This window comes from Salvelinus namaycush, chromosome 7, assembly GCF_016432855.1.
Source record: "Salvelinus namaycush isolate Seneca chromosome 7, SaNama_1.0, whole genome shotgun sequence".
Lineage (NCBI taxonomy): Eukaryota > Metazoa > Chordata > Actinopteri > Salmoniformes > Salmonidae > Salvelinus > Salvelinus namaycush.
The window spans coordinates 54,182,050-54,207,878 of NC_052313.1; the positions used below are offsets into that span (position 1 = coordinate 54,182,050).

The 25,829-nt window shown below is 46.6% G+C and overlaps 1 protein-coding gene across 1 annotated transcript in view; it reads right to left on the reverse strand.

Moving 5' to 3' along the window:
- The window catches only part of LOC120051454 (immunoglobulin-like domain-containing receptor 2), a 60,563-nt gene that overhangs the window by 31,873 nt on the left and 2,861 nt on the right, over positions 1 to 25,829 (reverse strand). The window contains exons 2-3 of the mRNA XM_038998317.1: positions 16,452 to 16,784; positions 10,107 to 10,226 (exon numbers count right to left, since the gene is read on the reverse strand). Coding sequence (XP_038854245.1) covers positions 10,107 to 10,226; positions 16,452 to 16,784 — 453 coding nt within the window. The remainder of the gene's footprint in view (positions 1 to 10,106; positions 10,227 to 16,451; positions 16,785 to 25,829) is intronic.

A 25,829-nucleotide genomic window follows, 5' to 3' on the forward strand; every position in this document is an offset into this window, starting at 1 on the left:
AGGCAGCTCATGACTGGAAGGCAGCTCATGACTGGAAGGAAGCTCATGACTGGAAGGCAGCTCATGACTGGAGGGCAGCTCATGACTGGAGGGCAGCTCCTGACTGGCTGGCGGCTCTGGCAGCTCCTGACTGACTGGCGGCTCTGGCAGCTCCTGACTGGCTGGCGGCTCTGGCAACTCCTGACTGGCTGGCGGCTCTGGCAGCTCCTGACTGGCTGGCGGCTCTGGCAGCTCCTGACTGGCTGGCGGCTCTGGCAGCTCCTGACTGGCTGGCGGCTCTGGCAGCTCCTGACTGACGGACGGCTCTAGCGGCTCCTGACTGACGGACGGCTCTAGCGGCTCCTGACTGACTGACGGCTCAGGACAGACGGGCGGCTCTAATGGCTCGGGACAGACGGGCGGCTCTAACGGCTCGGGACAGACGGGCGGCTCAGATGGCGCTGGGCAGACGGATGGCTCAGATGGCGCTGGGCAGACGGATGGCTCAGATGGCGCTGGGCAGACGGATGGCTCAGATGGCGCTGGGCAGACGGATGGCTCAGATGGCGCTGGGCAGACGGATGGCTCAGACGGCGCTGGGCAGGCAGGCAGTTCAGACGGCACTGGGCAGACGGATGGCTCAGACGGCGCTGGGCAGGCAGGCAGCTCAGACGGCGCTGGGCAGGCAGGCCGCTCAGACGGCGCTGGGCAGACGGATGGCTCAGACGGCGCTGGGCAGGCAGGCAGCTCAGACGGCGCTGGGCAGGCAAGCAGTGCAGGCGGCGTTGAGCAGACGAGCAGTGCAGGCGACGTTGGGCAGACGGCCGACTCTGACCTGCTGAGGCACACAGTAGGCCTGGTGCGTGGTGCCGGAACTGGTGGTACCGGACTGGAGACACGCACCTCAAGGATAGTGCGGGGAGCAGGAACAGGGCACACTGGACTCTCGAGGCGCACTATAGGCCTGGTGCGTGGTACCGGCACTGGTGGTACCGGGCTGAGGGCACGCACCTCAGGGCGAGTGCGGGGAGAAGGAACAGTGCGTACAGGGCTCTGGATACGCACAGGAGGCTTGGTGCGTGGTGCCGGAACTGGAGGTACTGGGCTGGAGACACGCACCACAGGGAGAGTGCGTGGAGGAGGAACAGGGCTCTGGAGACGTACTGGAAGCCTGGTACGTGGTGTAGGCACTGGTGGTACTGGGCTGGGGCGGGAAGGTGGCGCCGGATATACCGGACCGTGCAGGCGTACTGGCTCCCTTGAGCACCGAGCCTGCCCAACCTTACCTGGTTGAATGCTCCCCGTAGCCCGTCCAGTGCGGGGAGGTGGAATAACCCGCACTGGGCTGTGTTGGCGAACCGGGGAGGGTCTGGGTGGGCATCTGTCCGCGGTGGCGGCTCCGGCGCAGGACTAGGACACCACTCCACCATTGTCTTTGTCCCCCTCCTTAGCGTCCTTTGAGTGGCAACCCTCGCCCCCGACCCTGGTCTAGGAACCTTCAAAAAGGTCCCCCCTAGATAGAGGAGACAGCTCAGGACAGAGAGGTTCGTAAGGCTGTAAGGCTGGTGCCATGTACACCGGCCCGAGGAGACGTACTGGAGGCCAGATATGTTGAGCCGGCTTCATGGCACTTGGCTCAATGCTCAATCTAGCCCGCCCAGTGCGGGGAGGTGGAATAACCCGCACTGGGCTATGCACACGTACAGGAGACACCGTGCGCTCTTCCGCATAACACGGTGTCTGCCCGTACTCCCGCTCTCCACGGTAAGCATGGGAAGTGGGCGCAGGTCTCCTACCTGACTTCGCCACACTATCCTTTAGCCCCCCCCAAGAAGTTTTTGGGGTTTCTTCACGGGCTTCCAGCCACGCTTCCGTGCTGCCTCCTCATACCACCGCTCCTGGGCTTTAGCTGCCTCCATCTCTTCCCGAGAGCGGCGATATTCTCCAATGTGAGCCCAGTGTCCTTTTCCCTCCAAAATTTCCTCCCATGTCCAGGAGTTCTGTGTAGCTGGCCGCTGCTGCTGCTGTAACTGCTGCCCGTTGCCACGCTGCATGGTCAGGGATTGGTGGGTGGTTCTGTAACGGCTTTCTTCCTGGGATGAAGGAGAGGACCAACACGCAGCGTAGCCAGTGCTCAACATATTTAATATAACGAATTGTGAACACTACAACAATACAAAATAACAAAAGTGAAAACCGAGACAGTCCTATCTGGTGCACACAAAACACAGAGACAGGAAACAACCACCCACAATCCCCAACACAAAACAAGCCATCTATATATGATTCTCAATCAGGGACAACGATTGACAGCTGCCGCTGATTGAGAACCATATTAGGCTGGACACAGAAACATACGAACTAGACACACAACATAGAATTCCCACCCAGCTCACGTCCTGACCAACACTAAACAAGCAAAACACATAAGAACTCTGGTCAGGACGTTACAACACACTAACAAGCCTACAATACAACACACACTAACGACTCTCACCCCTGATCTATATATTTGACCCACTAGTCTTTCTCTCTCCCCGTGTCACGTGTTTCATTCCCCTGGCCCCCTGACGACAGTAAAACCCAGTTGTTGCCGTGGGAATCCCGACAAGTGGCTTCTACTATACTAGGTCAATATCTGGGGTAACCCAGTTTCTACTCAATGTAGTTACTACACATCACAGAGGACACGGTCCACTGACAGACCACTGTGGTTTAAAGGGATGGTGTAGTTCTGTGAGAGCTACTACACATCACAGAGGACACGGTCCACTGACAGACCACTGTGGTTTAAAGGGATGGTGTAGTTCTGTGAGAGCTACTACACATCACAGAGGACACGGTCCACTGACAGACCACTGTGGTTTAAAGGGATGGTGTAGTTCTGTGAGAGTTACTACACATCACAGAGGACACTGTCCACTGACAGACCACTGTGGTTTAAAGGGATGGTGTAGTTCTGTGAGAGCTACTACACATCACAGAGGACACGGTCCACTGACAGACCACTGTGGTTTAAAGGGATGGTGTAGTTCTGTGAGAGCTACTACACATCACAGAGGACACGGTCCACTGACAGACCACTGTGGTTTAAAGGGATGGTGTAGTTCTGTGAGAGCTACTACACATCACAGAGGACACGGTCCACTGACAGACCACTGTGGTTTAAAGGGATGGTGTAGTTCTGTGAGAGCTACTACACATCACAGAGGACACGGTCCACTGACAGACCACTTGGGTTTAAAGGGATGGTGTAGTTCTGTGAGAGTTACTACACATCACAGAGGACACGGTCCACTGACAGACCACTGTGGTTTAAAGGGATGGTGTAGTTCTGTGAGAGTTACTACACATCACAGAGGACACGGTCCACTGACAGACCACTGTGGTTTAAAGGGATGGTGTAGTTCTGTGAGAGTTACTACACATCACAGAGGACACGGTCCACTGACAGACCACTGTGGTTTAAAGGGATGGTGTAGTTCTGTGAGAGCTACTACACATCACAGAGGACACGGTCCACTGACAGACCACTGTGGTTTAAAGGGATGGTGTAGTTCTGTGAGAGCTACTACATATCACAGAGGACACGGTCCACTGACAGACCACTGTGGTTTAAAGGGACGGTGTGACAGCATGCTAGCTGTTCCTGTAGCCCTCCAGTCATTCACACTAGTTAGCAACAGCTCCAGAAACAACCTTCAACTTCCTGCAGGCAGAGACTCCAGAAACAACCTTCAACTTCCTGCAGACAGAGACTCCAGAAACAACCTTCAACTTCCTGCAGGCAGAGACTCCAGAAACAACCTTCAACTTCCTGCAGACAGAGACTCCAGAAACAACCTTCAACTTCCTGCAGGCAGAGACTCCAGAAACAACCTTCAACTTCCTGCAGACAGAGACTCCAGAAACAACCTTCAACTTCCTGCAGACAGAGACTCCAGAAACAACCTTCAACTTCCTGCAGACAGAGACTCCAGAAACAACCTTCAACTTCCTGCAGGCAGAGACTCCAGAAACAACCTTCAACTTCCTGCAGGCAGAGACTCCAGAAACAACCTTCAACTTCCTGAGGCAGAGACTCCAGAAACAACCTTTAACTTCCTGCAGACAGAGATTCCAGAAACAACCTTCAACTTCCTGCAGACAGAGACTCCAGAAACAACCTTCAACTTCCTGCAGGCAGAGACTCCAGAAATAACCTTCAACTTCCTGCAGACAGAGACTCCAGAAACAACCTTCAACTTCCTGCAGGCAGAGACTCCAGAAACAACCTTCAACTTCCTGCAAACAGAGACTCCAGAAACAACCTTCAACTTCCTGCAGGCAGAGACTCCAGAAACAACCTTCAACTTCCTGCAGACAGAGATTCCAGAAACAACCTTCAACTTCCTGCAGACAGAGACTCCAGAAACAACCTTCAACTTCCTGCAGGCAGAGACTCCAGAAACAATCTTCAACTTCCTGCAGACAGAGACTCCAGAAACAACCTTCAACTTCCTGCAGACAGAGACTCCAGAAACAACCTTCAACTTCCTGCAGACAGAGACTCCAGAAACAACCTTCAACTTCCTGCAGGCAGAGACTCCAGAAACAACCTTCAACTTCCTGCAGGCAGAGACTCCAGAAACAACCTTCAACTTCCTGCAGGCAGAGACTCCAGAAACAACCTTCAACTTCCTGCAGGCAGAGACTCCAGAAACAACCTTCAACTTCCTGCAGGCAGAGACTCCAGAAACAACCTTCAACTTCCTGCAGGAAGAGACTCCAGAAACAACCTTCAACTTCCTGCAGGCAGAGACTCCAGAAACAACCTTCAACTTCCTGCAGGCAGAGACTCCAGAAACAACCTTCAACTTCCTGCAGGAAGAGACTCCAGAAACAACCTTCAACTTCCTGCAGACAGAGACTCCAGAAACAACCTTCAACTTCCTGCAGACAGAGACTCCAGAAACAACCTTCAACTTCCTGCAGGCAGAGACTCCAGAAACAACCTTCAACTTCCTGCAGGCAGAGACTCCAGAAACAACCTTCAACTTCCTGCAGGCAGAGACTCCAGAAACAACCTTCAACTTCCTGCAGACAGAGACTCCAGAAACAACCTTCAACTTCCTGCAGGCAGAGACTCCAGAAACAACCTTCAACTTCCTGCAGGCAGAGACTCCAGAAACAACCTTCAACTTCCTGCAGGCAGAGACTCCAGAAACAACCTTCAACTTCCTGCAGGAAGAGACTCCAGAAACAACCTTCAACTTCCTGCAGGCAGAGACTCCAGAAACAACCTTCAACTTCCTGCAGGCAGAGACTCCAGAAACAACCTTCAACTTCCTGCAGGCAGAGACTCCAGAAACAACCTTCAACTTCCTGCAGGCAGAGACTCCAGAAACAACCTTCAACTTCCTGCAGGCAGAGACTCCAGAAACAACCTTCAACTTCCTGCAGGCAGAGACTCCAGAAACAACCTTCAACTTCCTGCAGGCAGAGACTCCAGAAACAACCTTCAACTTCCTGCAGGCAGAGACTCCAGAAACAACCTTCAACTTCCTGCAGGCAGAGACTCCAGAAACAACCTTCAACTTCCTGCAGGCAGAGACTCCAGAAACAACCTTCAACTTCCTGCAGGCAGAGACTCCAGAAACAACCTTCAACTTCCTGCAGGAAGAGACTCCAGAAACAACCTTCAACTTCCTGCAGGCAGAGACTCCAGAAACAACCTTCAACTTCCTGCAGACAGAGACTCCAGAAACAACCTTCAACTTCCTGCAGGCAGAGACTCCAGAAACAACCTTCAACTTCCTGCAGGCAGAGACTCCAGAAACAACCTTCAACTTCCTGCAGGCAGAGACTCCAGAAACAACCTTCAACTTCCTGCAGGCAGAGACTCCAGAAACAACCTTCAACTTCCTGCAGGCAGAGACTCCAGAAACAACCTTCAACTTCCTGCAGGCAGAGACTCCAGAAACAACCTTCAACTTCCTGCAGGCAGAGACTCCAGAAACAACCTTCAACTTCCTGCAGACAGAGACTCCAGAAACAACCTTCAACTTCCTGCAGGCAGAGACTCCAGAAACAACCTTCAACTTCCTGCAGGCAGAGACTCCAGAAACAACCTTCAACTTCCTGCAGGCAGAGACTCCAGAAACAACCTTCAACTTCCTGCAGGCAGAGACTCCAGAAACAACCTTCAACTTCCTGCAGGCAGAGACTCCAGAAACAACCTTCAACTTCCTGCAGGAAGAGACTCCAGAAACAACCTTCAACTTCCTGCAGGCAGAGACTCCAGAAACAACCTTCAACTTCCTGCAGACAGAGACTCCAGAAACAACCTTCAACTTCCTGCAGGCAGAGACTCCAGAAACAACCTTCAACTTCCTGCAGGCAGAGACTCCAGAAACAACCTTCAACTTCCTGCAGGCAGAGACTCCAGAAACAACCTTCAACTTCCTGCAGGCAGAGACTCCAGAAACAACCTTCAACTTCCTGCAGGCAGAGACTCCAGAAACAACCTTCAACTTCCTGCAGGCAGAGACTCCAGAAACAACCTTCAACTTCCTGCAGACAGAGACTCCAGAAACAACCTTCAACTTCCTGCAGGCAGAGACTCCAGAAACAACCTTCAACTTCCTGCAGGCAGAGACTCCAGAAACAACCTTCAACTTCCTGCAGGCAGAGACTCCAGAAACAACCTTTAACTTCCTGCAGACAGAGACTCCAGAAACAACCTTCAACTTCCTGCAGGCAGAGACTCCAGAAACAACCTTCAACTTCCTGCAGGCAGAGACTCCAGAAACAACCTTCAACTTCCTGCAGGCAGAGACATCTAAATGGTAAGTAGAAGAAAAGGCTCAGTGGCCAAAATGTGTCTCTGTCTCTTCAACACTGGGATGTGATGAAGACCATCTATCTATGTGGTTTTGCTGGGCTGTAGTGTGTTATAGAGACTCTGGACTTAGTGCTGAGTGGGAGGATCTACTGGACTGGACTGATTTACAGAGAGGCAGCCAGCCAAACAAAAGGTCTCTCTCTCTCTCAAGCAGCATGGCCACGCAGAGCGTCACCATGGCGACGCTAGTTACCGCACTCAGGGATGTGGGGCCGCCATTGTTGAGCAATAACACATAAATATATGTAAACAAGCATGAATGCACACACACACACACACACACACACACACACACACACACACACACACACACACACACACACACACACACACACACACACACACACACACACACACACACACACACACACACACACACACACACACACACACACACAAAAAGACACTTTCTTTTCATGCTAAGGAAGCAAGTTGTACCTTCCCAGCTAACAGACAGTATATCACACAGGAAAAGCATTAGCATTACAACACACTACACTGAGTGGGGCGGCAGGGTAGCCTAGTAACCGAAAGGTTGCAAGTTCAAATCCCCGAGCTGACAAGGTACAAATCTGTCAACTGCCACTGAACAGGCAGTTAACCCACTATTCTTAGGCTGTCATTGAAAATAAGAATTTGTTCTTAACTGACTTGCATAGTTAAATAAAGGTAAACTAAATGTTAAAAAGACAGACCACTAGCCAACAGGCAGGATGTCAAGAAGACACATCCCCAACAGTACTCAGTCCTGTACATCTCTACACTAGATGATGGGCCACTATTGTCCCCAACAGTACTCAGTCCTGTACATCTCTACACTAGATGATGGGCCACTATTGTCCCTAACAGTACTCAGTCCTGTACATCTCTACACTAGATGATGGGCCACTATTGTCCTAACAGTACTCAGTCCTGTACATCTCTACACTAGATGATGGGCCACTATTGTCCCTAACAGTACTCAGTCCTGTACATCTCTACACTAGATGATGGGCCACTATTGTCCTAACAGTACTCAGTCCTGTACATCTCTACACTAGATGATGGGCCACTATTGTCCTAACAGTACTCAGTCCTGTACATCTCTACACTAGATGATGGGCCACTATTGTCCCTAACAGTACTCAGTCCTGTACATCTCTACACTAGATGATGGGCCACTATTGTCCTAACAGTCCTCAGTCCTGTACATCTCTACACTAGATGATGGGCCACTATTGTCCTAACAGTCCTCAGTCCTGTACATCTCTACACTAGATGATGGGCCACTATTGTCCTAACAGTCCTCAGTCCTGTACATCTCTACACTAGATGATGGGCCACTATTGTCCTAACAGTACTCAGTCCTGTACATCTCCACACTAGATGATGGGCCACTATTGTCCTAACAGTACTCAGTCCTGTACATCTCTGCACTAGATGATGGGCCACTATTGTCCTAACAGTACTCAGTCCTGTACATCTCTGCACTAGATGATGGGCCACTATTGTCCTAACAGTCCTCAGTCCTGTACATCTCTACACTAGATGATGGGCTACTATTGTCCTAACAGTACTCAGTCCTGTACATCTCTACACTAGATGATGGGCCACTATTGTCCTAACAGTCCTCAGTCCTGTACATCTCTACACTAGATGATGGGCTACTATTGTCCTAACAGTACTCAGTCCTGTACATCTCTACACTAGATGATGGGCCACTATTGTCCTAACAGTACTCAGTCCTGTACATCTCCACACTAGATGATGGGCCACTATTGTCCTAACAGTACTCAGTCCTGTACATCTCTACACTAGATGATGGGCCACTATTGTCCTAACAGTACTCAGTCCTGTACATCTCTACACTAGATGATGGGCCACTATTGTCCTAACAGTACTCAGTCCTGTACATCTCTACACTAGATGATGGGCCACTATTGTCCTAACAGTACTCAGTCCTGTACATCTCTACACTAGATGATGGGTCACTATTGTCCTAACAGTACTCAGTCCTGTACATCTCTACACTAGATGATGGGTCACTATTGTCCTAACAGTACTCAGTATATAACGTCTATATGAGGGGTTTATATAACGTCTATATGAGGGGGTTTATATAACGTCTATATGTGGGGGTTTATATAACGTCTATATGAGGGGGTTTATATAACGTCTATATGAGGGGTTTATATAACATCTATATGAGGGGGTTTATATAACGTCTATATGAGGGGGTTTATATAACGTCTATATGAGGGGGTTTATATAACGTCTATATGAGGGGGTTTATATTACGTCTATATGAGGGGGTTTATATAACGTCTATATGAGGGGGTTTATATTACGTCTATATGAGGGGGTTTATATAACGTCTATATGAGGGGGTTTATATAACGTCTATATGAGGGGGTTTATATAACGTCTATATGAGGGGTTTATATAACGTCTATATGAGGGGGTTTATATTACGTCTATATGAGGGGGTTTATATTACGTCTATATGGGGGGGTTTATATAACGTCTATATGAGGGGGTTTATATTACGTCTATATGAGGGGGTTTATATTACGTCTATATGGGGGGGTTTATATAACGTCTATATGAGGGGGTTTATATAACGTCTATATGAGGGGGTTTATATAACGTCTATATGAGGGGGTTTATATAACGTCTATATGAGGGGGTTTATATAACGTCTATATGATGGGTTTATATAACGTCTATATGAGGGGGTTTATATAACGTCTATATGAGGGGGTTTATATAACGTCTATATGAGGGGATTTATATAACGTCTATATGAGGGGGTTTATATAACGTCTATATGAGGGGGTTTATATAACGTCTATATGAGGGGGTTTATATAACGTCTATATGAGGGGGTTTATATAACGTCTATATGAGGGGGTTTATATAACGTCTATATGAGGGGGTTTATATAACGTCTATATGAGGGGGTTTATATAACGTCTATATGATGAGTACTCCATGGAAATGGATCAACTTGCATGTCAACTTCAATCATGTCGCCTGAGGGTAGATAAGAGAAATCATATTTAAATGGACTTGTATTTGCATATCCTCAATGTCATAAATGTGTTGCATGAAGTGTTTTCCCTTCCTGTCTGGGTTGGCTTTACTTCCTGTGTAATGGTCTTCCTGAGGAGTGGGGCAGGGGGACAGGTAGGGAGGAGGGGGGATGGAGGAATGGAGGGTTGGAGGGAGGAGAGGGTAGGGCTGAGAAGGGGAGTTGAGGACTCACCCAACACCAGAAGCTCCACAGGGGCCTCATTCCTGCCCTCGAGGTCGTCAGAGATGACCACCTTACAGAGGTACACCCCACTGTCTCCCCACTGGAGCTCCCCGATACGCAGGTCAGCCTCTGGAGAGAGGGAGGGGGAGGAAGACAGAATATATTAAAAAAAAATAAGTATCACATCTAACATATCACTCTGTCAAACATCACTCTGTCAAACATCACTGTGTCAAACATCACATCTAACATATCACTCTGTCAAACATCCTTCTGTCAAACATCACTGTGTCAAACATCACTCTGTCAAACATCACTCTGTCAAACATCACTCTGTCAAACATCACATCTAACTCATCACTCTGTCAAACATCACTCTGTCAAACAGCACTCTGTCAAACATCACATCTAACTCATCACTCTGTCAAACATCACTCTGTCAAACATCACTCTGTCAAACATCACATCTAACTCATCACTCTGTCAAACATCACTCTGTCAAACATCACTCTGTCAAACATCACTCTGTCAAACATCACTCTGTCAAACATCACTCTGTCAAACATCACTCTGTCAAACATCACTCTGTCAAACATCACTCTGTCAAACATCACATCTAACACATCACTCTGTCAAACATCACTATGTCAAACATCACATCTAACACATCACTCTGTCAAACATCACTCTGTCAAACATCACTCTGTCAAACATCACTCTGTCAAACATCACTGTGTCAAACATCACATCTAACTCATCACTCTGTCAAACATCACTATGTCAAACATCACATCTAACTCATCACTCTGTCAAACATCACTCTGTCCAACATCACTCTGTCAAACCTCACTCTGTCAAACATCACATCTAACACATCACTCTGTCAAACCGCACTCTGTCCAACATCACATCACTGTGTCAAACGACACTCTGTCAAACATCACATCTAACACATCACTCTGTCAAACATCACTATGTCAAACATCACATCTAACACATCACTCTGTCAAACATCACTCTGTCAAACATCACTCTGTCAAACATCACTCTGTCAAACATCACTGTGTCAAACATCACATCTAACTCATCACTCTGTCAAACATCACTCTGTCAAACATCACATCTAACTCATCACTCTGTCAAACATCACTCTGTCAAACATCACTCTGTCAAACATCACTCTGTCAAACATCACATCTAACACATCACTCTGTCAAACCGCACTCTGTCCAACATCACATCACTCTGTCAAACATCACTCTGTCAAACTACCTTACAACATTCCTTAACTTCCCATGTGAAGTCTCAAATACAATTCAACTGAGAATATAAATATCAAGATCGTCAAGGACAAGGAGGAACGGAGAAACAGGTTTGTTTTGGCCAGTTAGGGGGAGGAGGAGAGAACATTGTGTCTGATACAGTCCACGGAGGAGTTGTGTTGAGTGATAAACAGTAAACAGTAAAGGAGGTGAGAGGTTGGGTGGACTCTGTGGTGGGAGACTTTCAGCAGACCAGTCAGTCCATTGTGAGGCGGACATGTAAACAGGCCTATTTAAGGGACAGGAAGAGACAAGCATAATGAACAGTCTTTCCTGTTGGGGATAGGGCTGGAGTTGGGGCTGTGGGTTAGGAGACTGCAAGTCTCAAATCCTATGGACAACCAGAAAATAGTTTTGGGGATATTTAACATGCCACTGTATTGAACCCATTTGGTGCAGTTTATAATATTTATAATATATTGATGTGCATAGTGTATATTGATGTGTGTAGTGTATATTGATGTGTATATTGATGTGTATAGTGTATATTGATGTGTATATTGATGTGTATAGTGTATATTGATGTGTGTAGTGTATATTGATGTGTATAGTGTATATTGATGTGTATATTGATGTGTATAGTATATATTGATGTGTATAGTGTATATTGATGTGTATAGTGTATATTGATGTGTATATTGATGTGCATATTGATGTGCATAGTGTATATTGATGTGTATATTGATGTGTGTAGTGTATATTGATGTGTATATTGATGTGTATATTGATGTGTTTGGTGTATATCGATGTGTATAGTGTATATTGATGTGTATATTGATGTGTATAGTGTATATTGATGTGTTTGGTGTATATTGATATGTATAGTGTATATTGATGTGTATAGTGTATATTGATGTGTTTGGTGTATATTGATGTGTATAGTGTATATTGATGTGTATAGTGTATATTTATGTGTATAGTGTATATTGATGTGTATAGTGTATATTGATGTGTATAGTGTATATTGATGTGTATATTGATGTGCATAGTGTATATTGATGTGTATATTGATGTGCATAGTGTATATTGATGTGTTTGGTGTATATTGATGTGTATATTGATGTGCATAGTGTATATTGATGTGTTTGGTGTATATTGATGTGTATAGTGTATATTGATGTGTATATTGATGTCTATAGTGTATATTGATGTGTTTGGTGTATATTGATGTGTATAGTGTATATTGATGTGTATAGTGTATATTGATGTGTTTGGTGTATATTGATGTGTATAGTGTATATTGATGTGTATATTGATGTGTATAGTGTATATTTATGTGTATAGTGTATATTGATGTATATAGTGTATATTGATGTGTATATTGATGTGCATAGTGTATATTGATGTGTATAGTGTATATTGATGTGTATATTGATGTGTGTAGTGTATATTGATGTGTATATTGATGTGTTTGGTGTATATTGATGTGCATAGTGTATATTGATGTGTATATTGATGTGCATAGTGTATATTGATGTGTTTGGTGTATATTGATGTGTATAGTGTATATTGATGTGTATAGTGTATATTGATGTGTATAGTGTATACTGATGTGTATAGTGTATACTGATGTGTATATTGATGTGTATAGTGTATATTGATGTGTATAGTGTATATTGATGTGTTTAGTGTATATTGATGTGTATAGTGTATATTGATGTGTTTGGTGTATATTGATGTGTATAGTGTATATTGATGTCTCTACTTGCCATGTCTGATACTTTATTTATCAACCCTCCACCTTACTCTCTCTCTCTCTCTCCCTCCCCCCATCCCCCCATCCCCTACTCCATCCTTACTCCACAGATTCTTGGAACAGGGGAGCAAGTTCAACGTGTTTGTGCCCACTCCAGGGTTCACCAGAGGAGTCAAACCATTAAAGCTGACTTCACAGTGAACAGACAGAGAGAGAGAGCTCCTTTTGAAGAGCCCCACATCAGAGACAGAGAGAGAGGGAAAGATTGAGAGATAGAGAGAGAGATAGAGATAGAGAGAGAGAGAGAGAGAGGGGGAAAGATTGAGAGAGAGAGAGAGAGAGAGAGAGAGAGAGAGAGAGAGAGAGGGAGAGAGAGAGAGAGAGAGAGAGAGAGAGAGAGAGAGAGAAAGATTGAGGGATAGAGAGAGGGATAGAGAAAGAGAGAGAGAGAGAGAGAACAAGGTGTGAGAGAGAGGACAACATTAAAGCACGGCAATGTGGGAAAAAATCCTCTTTTGTCCATCTGGTCACAGGAGAAGAGAGGGTTGATTCTTATCCCTGATTTACAGCTCAATAAATCTGGGGTCCACATGCAGGTCAATTCCTTTCCCTCTTTCCCCCCTCTCTCTCTGTCTCCGTCTCCGTCCCTCTTTCTCCCTCTCTCTGTCTCCCTCTCCGCCCCTCTCTCTACAGCTCTCTCTCTCTCTCTGTCTCCCTCTCCGCCCCCCTCTCTCTCTCTGCAGCTCTCTCTCTCTACAGCTCTCTCTCTCTATTAGCAGCTCTCTCTGTCTCCCTCTCCGTCCCTCTCTCTCTCCGTCTCCACCCTTCTCTCTCTCTCCCTCTTTCCCTCTCTCACTCTCTCTGTCTCCATCTTTCCCTCTCTCACTCTCTCTGTCTCCATCTTTCCCTCTCTCTCTCTCCTCTCCCTCTTACTCTATCCATCTCTCTCTTCCTCTCTCGCTCTCTTTCCCTGTCTGCTCACCGATGCCTCTGAGTCTAAAGCGGCTATCAAAACGTGTATGTGTACACACAGCAGTGTTCTAGAATGTTGGACCGTTGACTTTCATACTTTGAATTCTTAGCGTGGCTCAAGCAATTTCTCCAACTGTCAACACATTAAAACGCATAGAGGACGAGAACGTGGAGGTGCGTGTTCGGGCTGTGCGTCCCCCATGTAGCTATATCACAATGGGACGCCGGACTATCACGTCTCTTCCTCTTCATCACCCTGCCTGTCCTCCACAACACCCTCTCAGTGTCTCTTCAGAGGACCTCACAACACGCATGTGGGTGGGTGCATGTCAACGTGTGTGTTATGGAATTGAGAAGAGAGGCAGCCTTGTGACCTGCCTGTGACCTCAACCACCTGTGACCTTTATCTACATGATCTTTATTTGATCTGCTGGACCTGGCCAGCCTCCCTGGACATCTAGTCCCCCTGATGTAATACCATCATCAACAACACTAGTGACATGTCTTGTATCTAGAGGACCTGGCCAGCCTCCCTGGACATCTAGTCCCCCTGATGTAATAGCATCATCAACAACACTAGTGACATGTCTTGTATCTAGAGGACCTGACCAGCCTCCCTGGACATCTAGTCCCCCTGATTTAATACCATCATCAACAACACTAGTGACATGTCTTGTATCTAGAGGACCTGACCAGCCTCCCTGGACATCTAGTCCCCCTGATTTAATACCATCATCAACAACACTAGTGACATGTCTTGTATCTAGAGGACCTGACCAGCCTCCCTGGACATCTAGTCCCCCTGATGTAATACCATCATCAACAACACTAGTGACATGTCTTTTATCTAGAGGACCTGACCAGCCTCCCTGGACATCTAGTCCCCCTGATGTAATACCATCATCAACAACACTAGTGACATGTCTTGTATCTAGAGGACCTGACCAGCCTCCCTGGACATCTAGTCCCCCTGATGTAATACCATCATCAACAACACTAGTGACATGTCTTTTATCTAGAGGACCTGACCAGCCTCCCTGGACATCTAGTCCCCCTGATGTAATACCATAATCAACAACACTAGTGACATGTCTTGTATCTAGAGGACCTGACCAGCCTCCCTGGACATCTAGTCCCCCTGATGTAATACCATCATCAACAACACTAGTGACATGTCTTGTATCTAGAGGACCTGACCAGCCTCCCTGGACATCTAGTCCCCCTGATGTAATAGCATCATCAACAACACTAGTGACATGTCTTGTATCTAGAGGACCTGACCAGCCTCCCTGGACATCTAGTCCCCCTGATGTAATACCATCATCAACAACACTAGTGACATGTCTTGTATCTAGAGGACCTGACCAGCCTCCCTGGACATCTAGTCCCCCTGATGTAATACCATCATCAACAACACTAGTGACATGTCTTTTATCTAGAGGACCTGACCAGCCTCCCTGGACATCTAGTCCCCCTGATGTAATAGCATCATCAACAACACTAGTGACATGTCTTGTATCTAGAGGACCTGACCAGCCTCCCTGGACATCTAGTCCCCCTGATTTAATAGCATCATCAACAACACTAGTGACATGTCTTGTATCTAGAGGACCTGACCAGCCTCCCTGGACATCTAGTCCCCCTGATGTAATAGCATCATCAACAACACTAGTGACATGTCTTGTATCTAGAGGACCTGACCAGCCTCCCTGGACATCTAGTCCCCCTGATGTAATAGCATCATCAACAACACTAGTGACATGTCTTGTATCTAGAGGACCTGACCAGCCTCCCTGGACATCTAGTCCCCCTGATGTAATAGCATCATCAACAACACTAGTGACATGTCTTGTATCTAGAGGACCTGACCAGCCTCCCTGGACATCTAGTCCCCCTGATGTAATAGCATCATCAACAACACTAGTGACATGTCTTGTATCTAGAGGACCTGACCAGCCTCCCTGGACATCTAGTCCCCCTGATGTAATAGCATCATCAACAACACTAGTGACATGTCTTGTATCTAGAGGACCTGACCAGCCTCCCTGGACATCTAGTCCCCCTGATTTAATACCATCATCAACAACACTAGTGACATGTCTTGTATCTAGAGGACCTGACCAGCCTCCCTGGACATCTAGTCCCCCTGATTTAATACCATCATCAACAACACTAGGGACATGTCTTGTATCTAGAGGACCTGACCAGCCTCCCTGGACATCTAGTCCCCCTGATGTAATACCATCATCAACAACACTAGTGACATGTCTTGTATCTAGAGGACCTGACCAGCCTCCCTGGACATCTAGTCCCCCTGATGTAATACCATCATCAACAACAGTAGTATTGAGTGCCATGTCTTACTGTTGATGATAGTAATATCTCTGGCCTTGTAGTGCTCGGCCAGGGTGATGGAGGATCCGGTGACGGAGGCCACCACGCGGACGGTGCGGCTAGAATCGGAGCAGTCTAGATGGGACGAGGAGCCCGGCTCGGACCCCCTTACCCCCAGGCTCTCCGGGAAGCTGAAGGCGTCGCGGGTGCGGTCGCGGCAGTAAGACTTGTACCACCATTGGACCACAGGCGTCTGGGTGGACATGCTGGAGTATTGACACGGCAGGACCACCGACTGGAACAGCATGGCATACTTCCTGTCTTCACGAGCGGAGACCTGGATGGCTGAGCTTGATGGGAGATCTGGGGGAGAGAGAAAGAGAGACAGAGAGAGGGTCACTAATTGCCATGTCAAGGAGATGACATGATAGCACAAACAGATCTGGGACCTGGCTAGCTGGCAGTGTCACTGTGAACAGACATAAAGAGAGAAATACCCAGATCTGCAGTGTGGCCCTGTCTGCCCTCCTACATTCACCACGAGACCAGCACTTCAGACCAACCGGTAATTACATAATCTAGTGAATGTTCACCTCCAGCCTCACAAAGCTCCTAAAACACAGTTAAATACAGCCTGTTACCATCAACGTGAAACAGAGCAGGAGTAGACTAGTCTGACTGCGTGTAGTGGAGGTGAGTTGGACTCGTGCTCTCGTGATGAGGGAGCCCTGCGTGCGACGTCATAATCAGTATCCCCCTCAGGAGGTTTCCCACCTGTGACATGCGGTTCTGAGGCTGGAACTGGGTTAGCTAGAAGAAGAGCCTTCATTTCTCCTAGACCCAGACTGTGTTAACTATGTCTGCTTGGATAAGGGACTTGATAGACCTAGACTGTGTTAACTATGTCTGCTTGGATAAGGGACTTGATAGACCCAGACTGTGTTAACTATGTCTGCTTGGATAAGGGACTTGATAGACCTAGACTGTGTTAACTATGTCTGCTTGGATAAGGGACTTGATAGACCTAGACTGTGTTAACTATGTCTGCTTGGATAAGGGACTTGATAGACCTAGACTGTGTTAACTATGTCTGCTTGGATAAGGGACTTGATAGACCTAGACTGTGTTAACTATGTCTGCTTGGATAAGGGACTTGATAGACCTAGACTGTGTTAACTATGTCTGCTTGGATAAGGGACTTGATAGACCTAGACTGTGTTAACTATGTCTGCTTGGATAAGGGACTTGATAGACCTAGACTGTGTTAACTATGTCTGCTTGGATAAGGGACTTGATAGACCTAGACTGTGTTAACTATGTCTGCTTGGATAAGGGACTTGATAGACCTAGACTGTGTTAACTATGTCTGCTTGGATAAGGGACTTGATAGACCTAGACTGTGTTAACTATGTCTGCTTGGATAAGGGACTTGATAGACCTAGACTGTGTTAACTATGTCTGCTTGGATAAGGGACTTGATAGACCTAGACTGTGTTAACTATGTCTGCTTGGATAAGGGACTTGATAGACCTAGACTGTGTTAACTATGTCTGCTTGGATAAGGGACTTGATAGACCTAGACTGTGTTAACTATGTCTGCTTGGATAAGGGACTTGACGGGACCGCTGAAATCTACTTGTCTCCTTGTTTGGGAAGGAGGAGCAGAGGTCGTTTCATCCTTAACAGGTGTCTATACGGTTAGTGTAGACACACAGGCTGGGGACGAGGCTACTGAAAGGTTTTCATGAACCTCAGAAAGAGAAATCAGAGTTTCTCAGGATCTGTTCCAGTTCAATTCCTGTCTGTACAATTGAACACCGTCTGTGTCCCAAATGGCACCTTATTTAGTGCACTACTTTTGACCAGGGCCCATAGGTCTCAAAAGTAGTGCACTATGTAGGGAATAGGGTGCCATTTGGGACGAACTAACAGCATTTCTGCAGTAGAGGAGACTGTAATTTTAATAGGCAATCTGACTCAACAAAATGAACAGAATTATATGTTGCTGGTGTGGTAATCTTTCATTTTAAATACCAGTTACCCGGGTTTACCAGTGTGGTGATTGAGTAAATCCCCCCACACTTAACACAAGTGGTCACTATGACCAGTCTCAAAGCCTAAAAACATAAAAACAGCTGATTCACTCTGTCTGTATGTGACTCACTGAGTTGAGTTGATATGATTCTGAACAGAATGTAGCAGAGGTGGTTCAGTGGTTCATGATGAGGAACCTGATTCACTCTGTCTGTATCTGACTCACTGAGTTGAGTTGATATGATTCTGAACAGAATGTAGCAGAGGTGGTTCAGTGGTTCGTGATGAGGAACCTGATTCACTCTGTCTGTATCTGACTCACTGAGTTGAGTTGATATGATTCTGAACAGAATGTAGCAGAGGTGGTTCAGTGGTTCATGATGAGGAACCTGATTCACTCTGTCTGTATGTGACTCACTGAGTTGAGTTGATATGATTCTGAACAGAATGTAGCAGAGGTGGTTCAGTGGTTCATGATGAGGAACCTGATTCACTCTGTCTGTATCTGACTCACTGAGTTGAGTTGATATGATTCTGAACAGAATGTAGCAGAGGTGGTTCAGTGGTTCGTGATGAGGAACCTGATTCACTCTGTCTGTATCTGACTCACTGAGTTGAGTTGATATGATTCTGAACAGAATGTAGCAGAGGTGGTTCAGTGGTTCGTGATGAGGAACCTGATTCACTCTGTCTGTATCTGACTCACTGAGTTGAGTTGATATGATTCTGAACAGAATGTAGCAGAGGTGGTTCAGTGGTTCGTGATGAGGAACCTGATTCACTCTGTCTGTATCTGACTCACTGAGTTGAGTTGATATGATTCTGAACAGAATGTAGCAGAGGTGGTTCAGTGGTTCATGATGAGGAACCTGATTCACTCTGTCTGTATGTGACTCACTGAGTTGAGTTGATATGATTCTGAACAGAATGTAGCAGAGGTGGTTCAGTGGTTCGTGATGAGGAACCTGATTCACTCTGTCTGTATCTGACTCACTGAGTTGAGTTGATATGATTCTGAACAGAATGTAGCAGAGGTGGTTCAGTGGTTCGTGATGAGGAACCTGATTCACTCTGTCTGTATGTGACTCACTGAGTTGAGTTGATATGATTCTGAACAGAATGTAGCAGAGGTGGTTCAGTGGTTCATGATGAGGAACCTGATTCACTCTGTCTGTATCTGACTCACTGAGTTGAGTTGATATGATTCTGAACAGAATGTAGCAGAGGTGGTTCAGTGGTTCGTGATGAGGAACCTGATTCACTCTGTCTGTATCTGACTCACTGAGTTGAGTTGATATGATTCTGAACAGAATGTAGCAGAGGTGGTTCAGTGGTTCGTGATGAGGAACCTGATTCACTCTGTCTGTATCTGACTCACTGAGTTGAGTTGATATGATTCTGAACAGAATGTAGCAGAGGTGGTTCAGTGGTTCGTGATGAGGAACCTGATTCACTCTGTCTGTATCTGACTCACTGAGTTGAGTTGATATGATTCTGAACAGAATGTAGCAGAGGTGGTTCAGTGGTTCATGATGAGGAACCTGATTCACTCTGTCTGTATGTGACTCACTGAGTTGAGTTGATATGATTCTGAACAGAATGTAGCAGAGGTGGTTCAGTGGTTCGTGATGAGGAACCTGATTCACTCTGCCTGTATCTGACTCACTGAGTTGAGTTGATATGATTCTGAACAGAATGTAGCAGAGGTGGTTCAGTGGTTCGTGATGAGGAACCTGATTCACTCTGTCTGTATCTGACTCACTGAGTTGAGTTGATATGATTCTGAACAGAATGTAGCAGAGGTGGTTCAGTGGTTCGTGATGAGGAACCTGATTCACTCTGTCTGTATCTGACTCACTGAGTTGAGTTGATATGATTCTGAACAGAATGTAGCAGAGGTGGTTCAGTGGTTCATGATGAGGAACCTGATTCACTCTGTCTGTATGTGACTCACTGAGTTGAGTTGATATGATTCTGAACAGAATGTAGCAGAGGTGGTTCAGTGGTTCGTGATGAGGAACCTGATTCACTCTGTCTGTATCTGACTCACTGAGTTGAGTTGATATGATTCTGAACAGAATGTAGCAGAGGTGGTTCAGTGGTTCGTGATGAGGAACCTGATTCACTCTGTCTGTATGTGACTCACTGAGTTGAGTTGATATGATTCTGAACAGAATGTAGCAGAGGTGGTTCAGTGGTTCATGATGAGGAACCTGATTCACTCTGTCTGTATCTGACTCACTGAGTTGAGTTGATATGATTCTGAACAGAATGTAGCAGAGGTGGTTCAGTGGTTCGTGATGAGGAACCTGATTCACTCTGTCTGTATCTGACTCACTGAGTTGAGTTGATATGATTCTGAACAGAATGTAGCAGAGGTGGTTCAGTGGTTCGTGATGAGGAACCTGATTCACTCTGTCTGTATCTGACTCACTGAGTTGAGTTGATATGATTCTGAACAGAATGTAGCAGAGGTGGTTCAGTGGTTCGTGATGAGGAACCTGATTCACTCTGTCTGTATCTGACTCACTGAGTTGAGTTGATATGATTCTGAACAGAATGTAGCAGAGGTGGTTCAGTGGTTCATGATGAGGAACCTGATTCACTCTGTCTGTATGTGACTCACTGAGTTGAGTTGATATGATTCTGAACAGAATGTAGCAGAGGTGGTTCAGTGGTTCGTGATGAGGAACCTGATTCACTCTGTCTGTATCTGACTCACTGAGTTGAGTTGATATGATTCTGAACAGAATGTAGCAGAGGTGGTTCAGTGGTTCGTGATGAGGAACCTGATTCACTCTGTCTGTATCTGACTCACTGAGTTGAGTTGATATGATTCTGAACAGAATGTAGCAGAGGTGGTTCAGTGGTTCGTGATGAGGAACCTGATTCACTCTGTCTGTATCTGACTCACTGAGTTGAGTTGATATGATTCTGAACAGAATGTAGCAGAGGTGGTTCAGTGGTTCGTGATGAGGAACCTGATTCACTCTGTCTGTATCTGACTCACTGAGTTGAGTTGATATGATTCTGAACAGAATGTAGCAGAGGTGGTTCAGTGGTTCGTGATGAGGAACCTGAAGATGAGCGTTAGCTCTCAGAGTTCATGTCTAGGATCAAGCTCAGGGGACAAACAGTGTTGTGGTGAGTAGACTAGTTCAAACACAGTTGGTTAATACGTTCTGAACCCGACAGATCTCATGAGCAGGAGCTTGACAACACAGCTGGACAGTCCAGTCAATCAGCAGGTGATGAACTGAAAACACACACGCCTAAAAACATCTGTGTCTGCTAAATGTGTGTGTGTGTGTGTGTGTGTGTGTGTGTGTGTGTGTGTGTGTGTGTGTGTGTGTGTGTGTGTGTGTGTGTGTGTGTGTGTGTGTGTGTGTGTGTGTGTGTGTGTGTGTGTGTGTGTGTGTGGTGTTTCTCTGAATAGGCAGTGGGAAGTGAGGTCAGTGAACAATGTGGTCTGAAATGGAACAGTGAGCAGAGAGGGAGAGATGGGGGATGGGTAGCTTCATTTAATCATGTCCTGTGTGTGTGTGTGTGTGTGTGTGTGTGTGTGTGTGTGTGTGTGTGTGTGTGTGTGTGTGTGTGTGTGTGTGTGTGTGTGTGTGTGTGTGTGTGTGTGTGTGTGTGTGTGTGTGTGTGTGTTACACGGAACCCAAACCGGCTGCGCGCGTGCGCCATCGCGCATAAATGTATTTTGCCCCCCCACACCAAACGCGATCACGACACGCAGGTTAAAATATCAAAACAAACTCTGAACCAATGACATTAATTTGGGGACAGGTCGAAAAGCATTAAACATGTATGGCAATTTAGCTAGTTAGCTTGCACTTGCTAGCTAACGTTAATTTGTTCTATTTAACTAGCTTGCTGTTGCTAGCTAATTTGTCCTGGGATATAAACATTTAGTTGTTATTTTACCTGAAATGCACAAGGACCTCTACTCCGACAATTAATTCACACATAAAACGGCCAACCAAATCGTTTCTAGTCATCTCTCCTCCTTCCAGGCTTTTTCATCGTTTAAATTATGTGGTGATCGCATCTAAACTTTCATTGTATTACCACGACAACCAGCAAAACAGTTCGTCTTTCAATCACCCACGTGGGTATAACCAATGAGGAGATGGCACGTGGGTACCTGCTTCTATAAACCAATGAGGAGATGGGAGAGGCAGGACTTGCAGCGAGATCTGCGTCAGAAATAGGAATGTCTTCTATTTTAGCCCTTGGCATCGCAGACGCTCATTGGCGTGCGCGAGCAGTGTGGGTGCAATAATTGAATAACATGGATTTCTACATTTATTTTGCAACGCTCGTGCACGCGACGTGTCCGGTCTGGTCAGCATGTTAGACAGTAGAGTTGTCACATTCTCCCAAACCACTTCATGAAACAGGGAACTTCTGGATGAGCCAGCAATAAAACAGTAACAGCTTCCATAACATTACTAGAACATTCCCATAACATTACTAGAACATTCCCAAAACATTACTAGAACATTCCCAAAACATTCCCATAACATTACTAGAACATTCCCAAAACATTACTAGAACATTCCCATAACATTACTAGAACATTCCCAAAACATTGCCATAACATTACTAGAACATTCCCAAAACATTACTAGAACATTCCCATAACATTACTAGAACATTCCCAAAACATTGCCATAACATTACTAGAACATTCCCAAAACATTACTAGAACATTCCCATAACATTACTAGAACATTCCCATAACATTACTAGAACATTCCCAAAACATTGCCATAACATTACTAGAACATGTCCATAACATTACTAGAACATTCCCAAAACATTGCCATAACATTACTAGAACATTCCCAAAACATTCCCATAACATTACTAGAACATTCCCAAAACATTGCCATAACATTCCCAGCAGCAGAAAGGGAAACATCAGGAAGGTCAGCAGGGTCTTTCAGAGGATTGAGAGCTACTGGGAACACATGCTTTATTCGTTTCCAGGGAAACCACCTCAGGAGGGGAGCAGGGACAGGGGTGGTTTATTTTATTAGTTCATCTACAGAAGAGCCCTACTGAGTCTACAGAAGAGCCCTACTGAGTCTACAGAAGAGCCCTACTGTGTCTACAGGAGGGTTCTAAAGAGTCTACAGGAGGGGTCTACGGAGTCTACAGGAGGGTTCTACGGGAGGGTTTAGAGGGGAGAGGAGCTGAGCCTAGCTGTTTCAGACACACACAGAGCGAGAGAGAGATTAAACGACAGAGAGAGAGATGGTAGAGAGGGAAAGAGTGTAGAGAGACGAGGGAGAAAGAGAAGGGGAAGAGAGAGAGAGAGAGAGAGAGAGAGAGAGAGAGAGAGAGAGAGAGAGGGGGACAGGGGAAATCGGTTGGTGTGTAGTAGGTTACATTCCTCACACCGCAGGCCACAGCACTTCAGGAGAGCAGGGAAAGAAAGGATGAGGAGGGAAAGGGAGGAGAGGCAGCGAGCAGAAGTCCACTTCAGACCTGTTCCTTATGCTGTTTGTAGTTTGAAAGTTGCACATAGAGCATTAGAAAATAAGGCCCTTTTCCCTGTGGTGTCCCTCAAACACCTGCTGCTAGTCTAAGGACCTGTGGTCTCCCTCACACACCTGCTGCTAGACTAAGGACCTGTGGTGTCCCTCAAACACCTGCTGCTAGTCTAAGGACCTGTGGTGTCCCTCAAACACCTGCTGCTAGACTAAGGACCTGTGGTGTCCCTCAAACACCTGCTGCTAGACTAAAGACCTATGGTGTCCCTCAAACACCTGCTGCTAGTCTAAGGACCTGTGGTGTCCCTCAAACACCTGCTGCTAGTCTAAGGACCTGTGGTGTCCCTCAAACACCTGCTGCTAGTCTAAGGACCTATGGTGTCCCTCAAACACCTGCTGCTAGTCTAAGGACCTGTGGTGTCCCTCAAACACCTGCTGCTAGTCTAAGGACCTGTGGTGTCCCTCAAACACCTGCTGCTAGTCTAAGGACCTGTGGTGTCCCTCAAACACCTGCTGCTAGTCTAAGGACCTATGGTGTCCCTCAAACACCTGCTGCTAGTCTAAGGACCTGTGGTGTCCCTCAAACACCTGCTGCTAGTCTAAGGACATATGGTGTCCCTCACAAACACCTGCTGCTAGTCTAAGGACCTGTGGTGTCCCTCACAAACACCTGCTGCTAGTCTAAGGACCTATGGTGTCCCTCAAACACCTGCTGCTAGTCTAAGGACCTGTGGTGTCCCTCAAACACTTGCTGCTAGTCTAAGGACATATGGTGTCCCTCACAAACACCTGCTGCTAGTCTAACGACCCGTGGTGTCCCTCAAACACCTGCTGCTAGACTAAGGACCTGTGGTGTCCCTCAAACACCTGCTGCTAGTCTAAGGACCTATGGAGACCCTCAAACACCTACTGCTAGTCTAAGGACATATGGTGTCCCTCAAACACCTGCTGCTAGTCTAAGGACCAGTGGTGTCCCTCAAACACCTGCTGCTAGTCTAAGGACTTATGGTGTTCCTCAAACACCTGCTGCTAGTCTAAGGACCTGTGGTGTCCCTCAAACACCTGCTGCTAGTCTAAGGACCTATGGTGACTCTCAAACACCTGCTGCTAGTCTAAGGACATATGGTGTCCCTCAAACCCCTGCTTCTAGTCTAAGGACCTATGGTGTCCCTCACAAACACCTAATGCTAGTCTAAGGACATATAGTGTCCCTCAAACACCTGCTGCTAGTATAAGGACCTGTGGTGTCCCTCAAACACCTGCTGCTAGTCTAAGGACTTATGGTGACCCTCAAACACCTACTGCTAGTCTAAGGACCTATGGTGTCCCTCAAACACCTGCTGCTAGTCTAAGGACTTATGGTGTTCCTCAAACACCTGCTGCTAGTCTAAGGACCTATGGTGTCCCTCACAAACACCTGCTGCTAGTCTAAGGACATATGGTGTCCCTCAAACACCTGCTGCTAGTCTAAGGACCTATGGTGTCCCTCAAACACCTGCTGCTAGACTAAGGACCTATGGTGACTATCAAACACCTGCTGCTAGTCTAAGGACATATGGTGTCCCTCAAACACCTGCTGCTAGTCTAAGGACCTATGGTGTCCCTCACAAACACCTGCTGCTAGACTAAGGACCTATGGTGTCCCTCACAAACACCTGCTGCTAGTCTAACGACCTGTGGTGTCCCTCAAACACCTGCTGCTAGACTAAGGACCTATGGTGTCCCTCACAAACACCTGCTGCTAGTCTAAGGACATATGGTGTCCCTCAAACACCTACTGCTAGTCTAAGGACATATGGTGTCCCTCACAAACACCTGCTGCTAGTCTAACGACCTGTGGTGTCCCTCAAACACCTGCTGCTAGACTAAG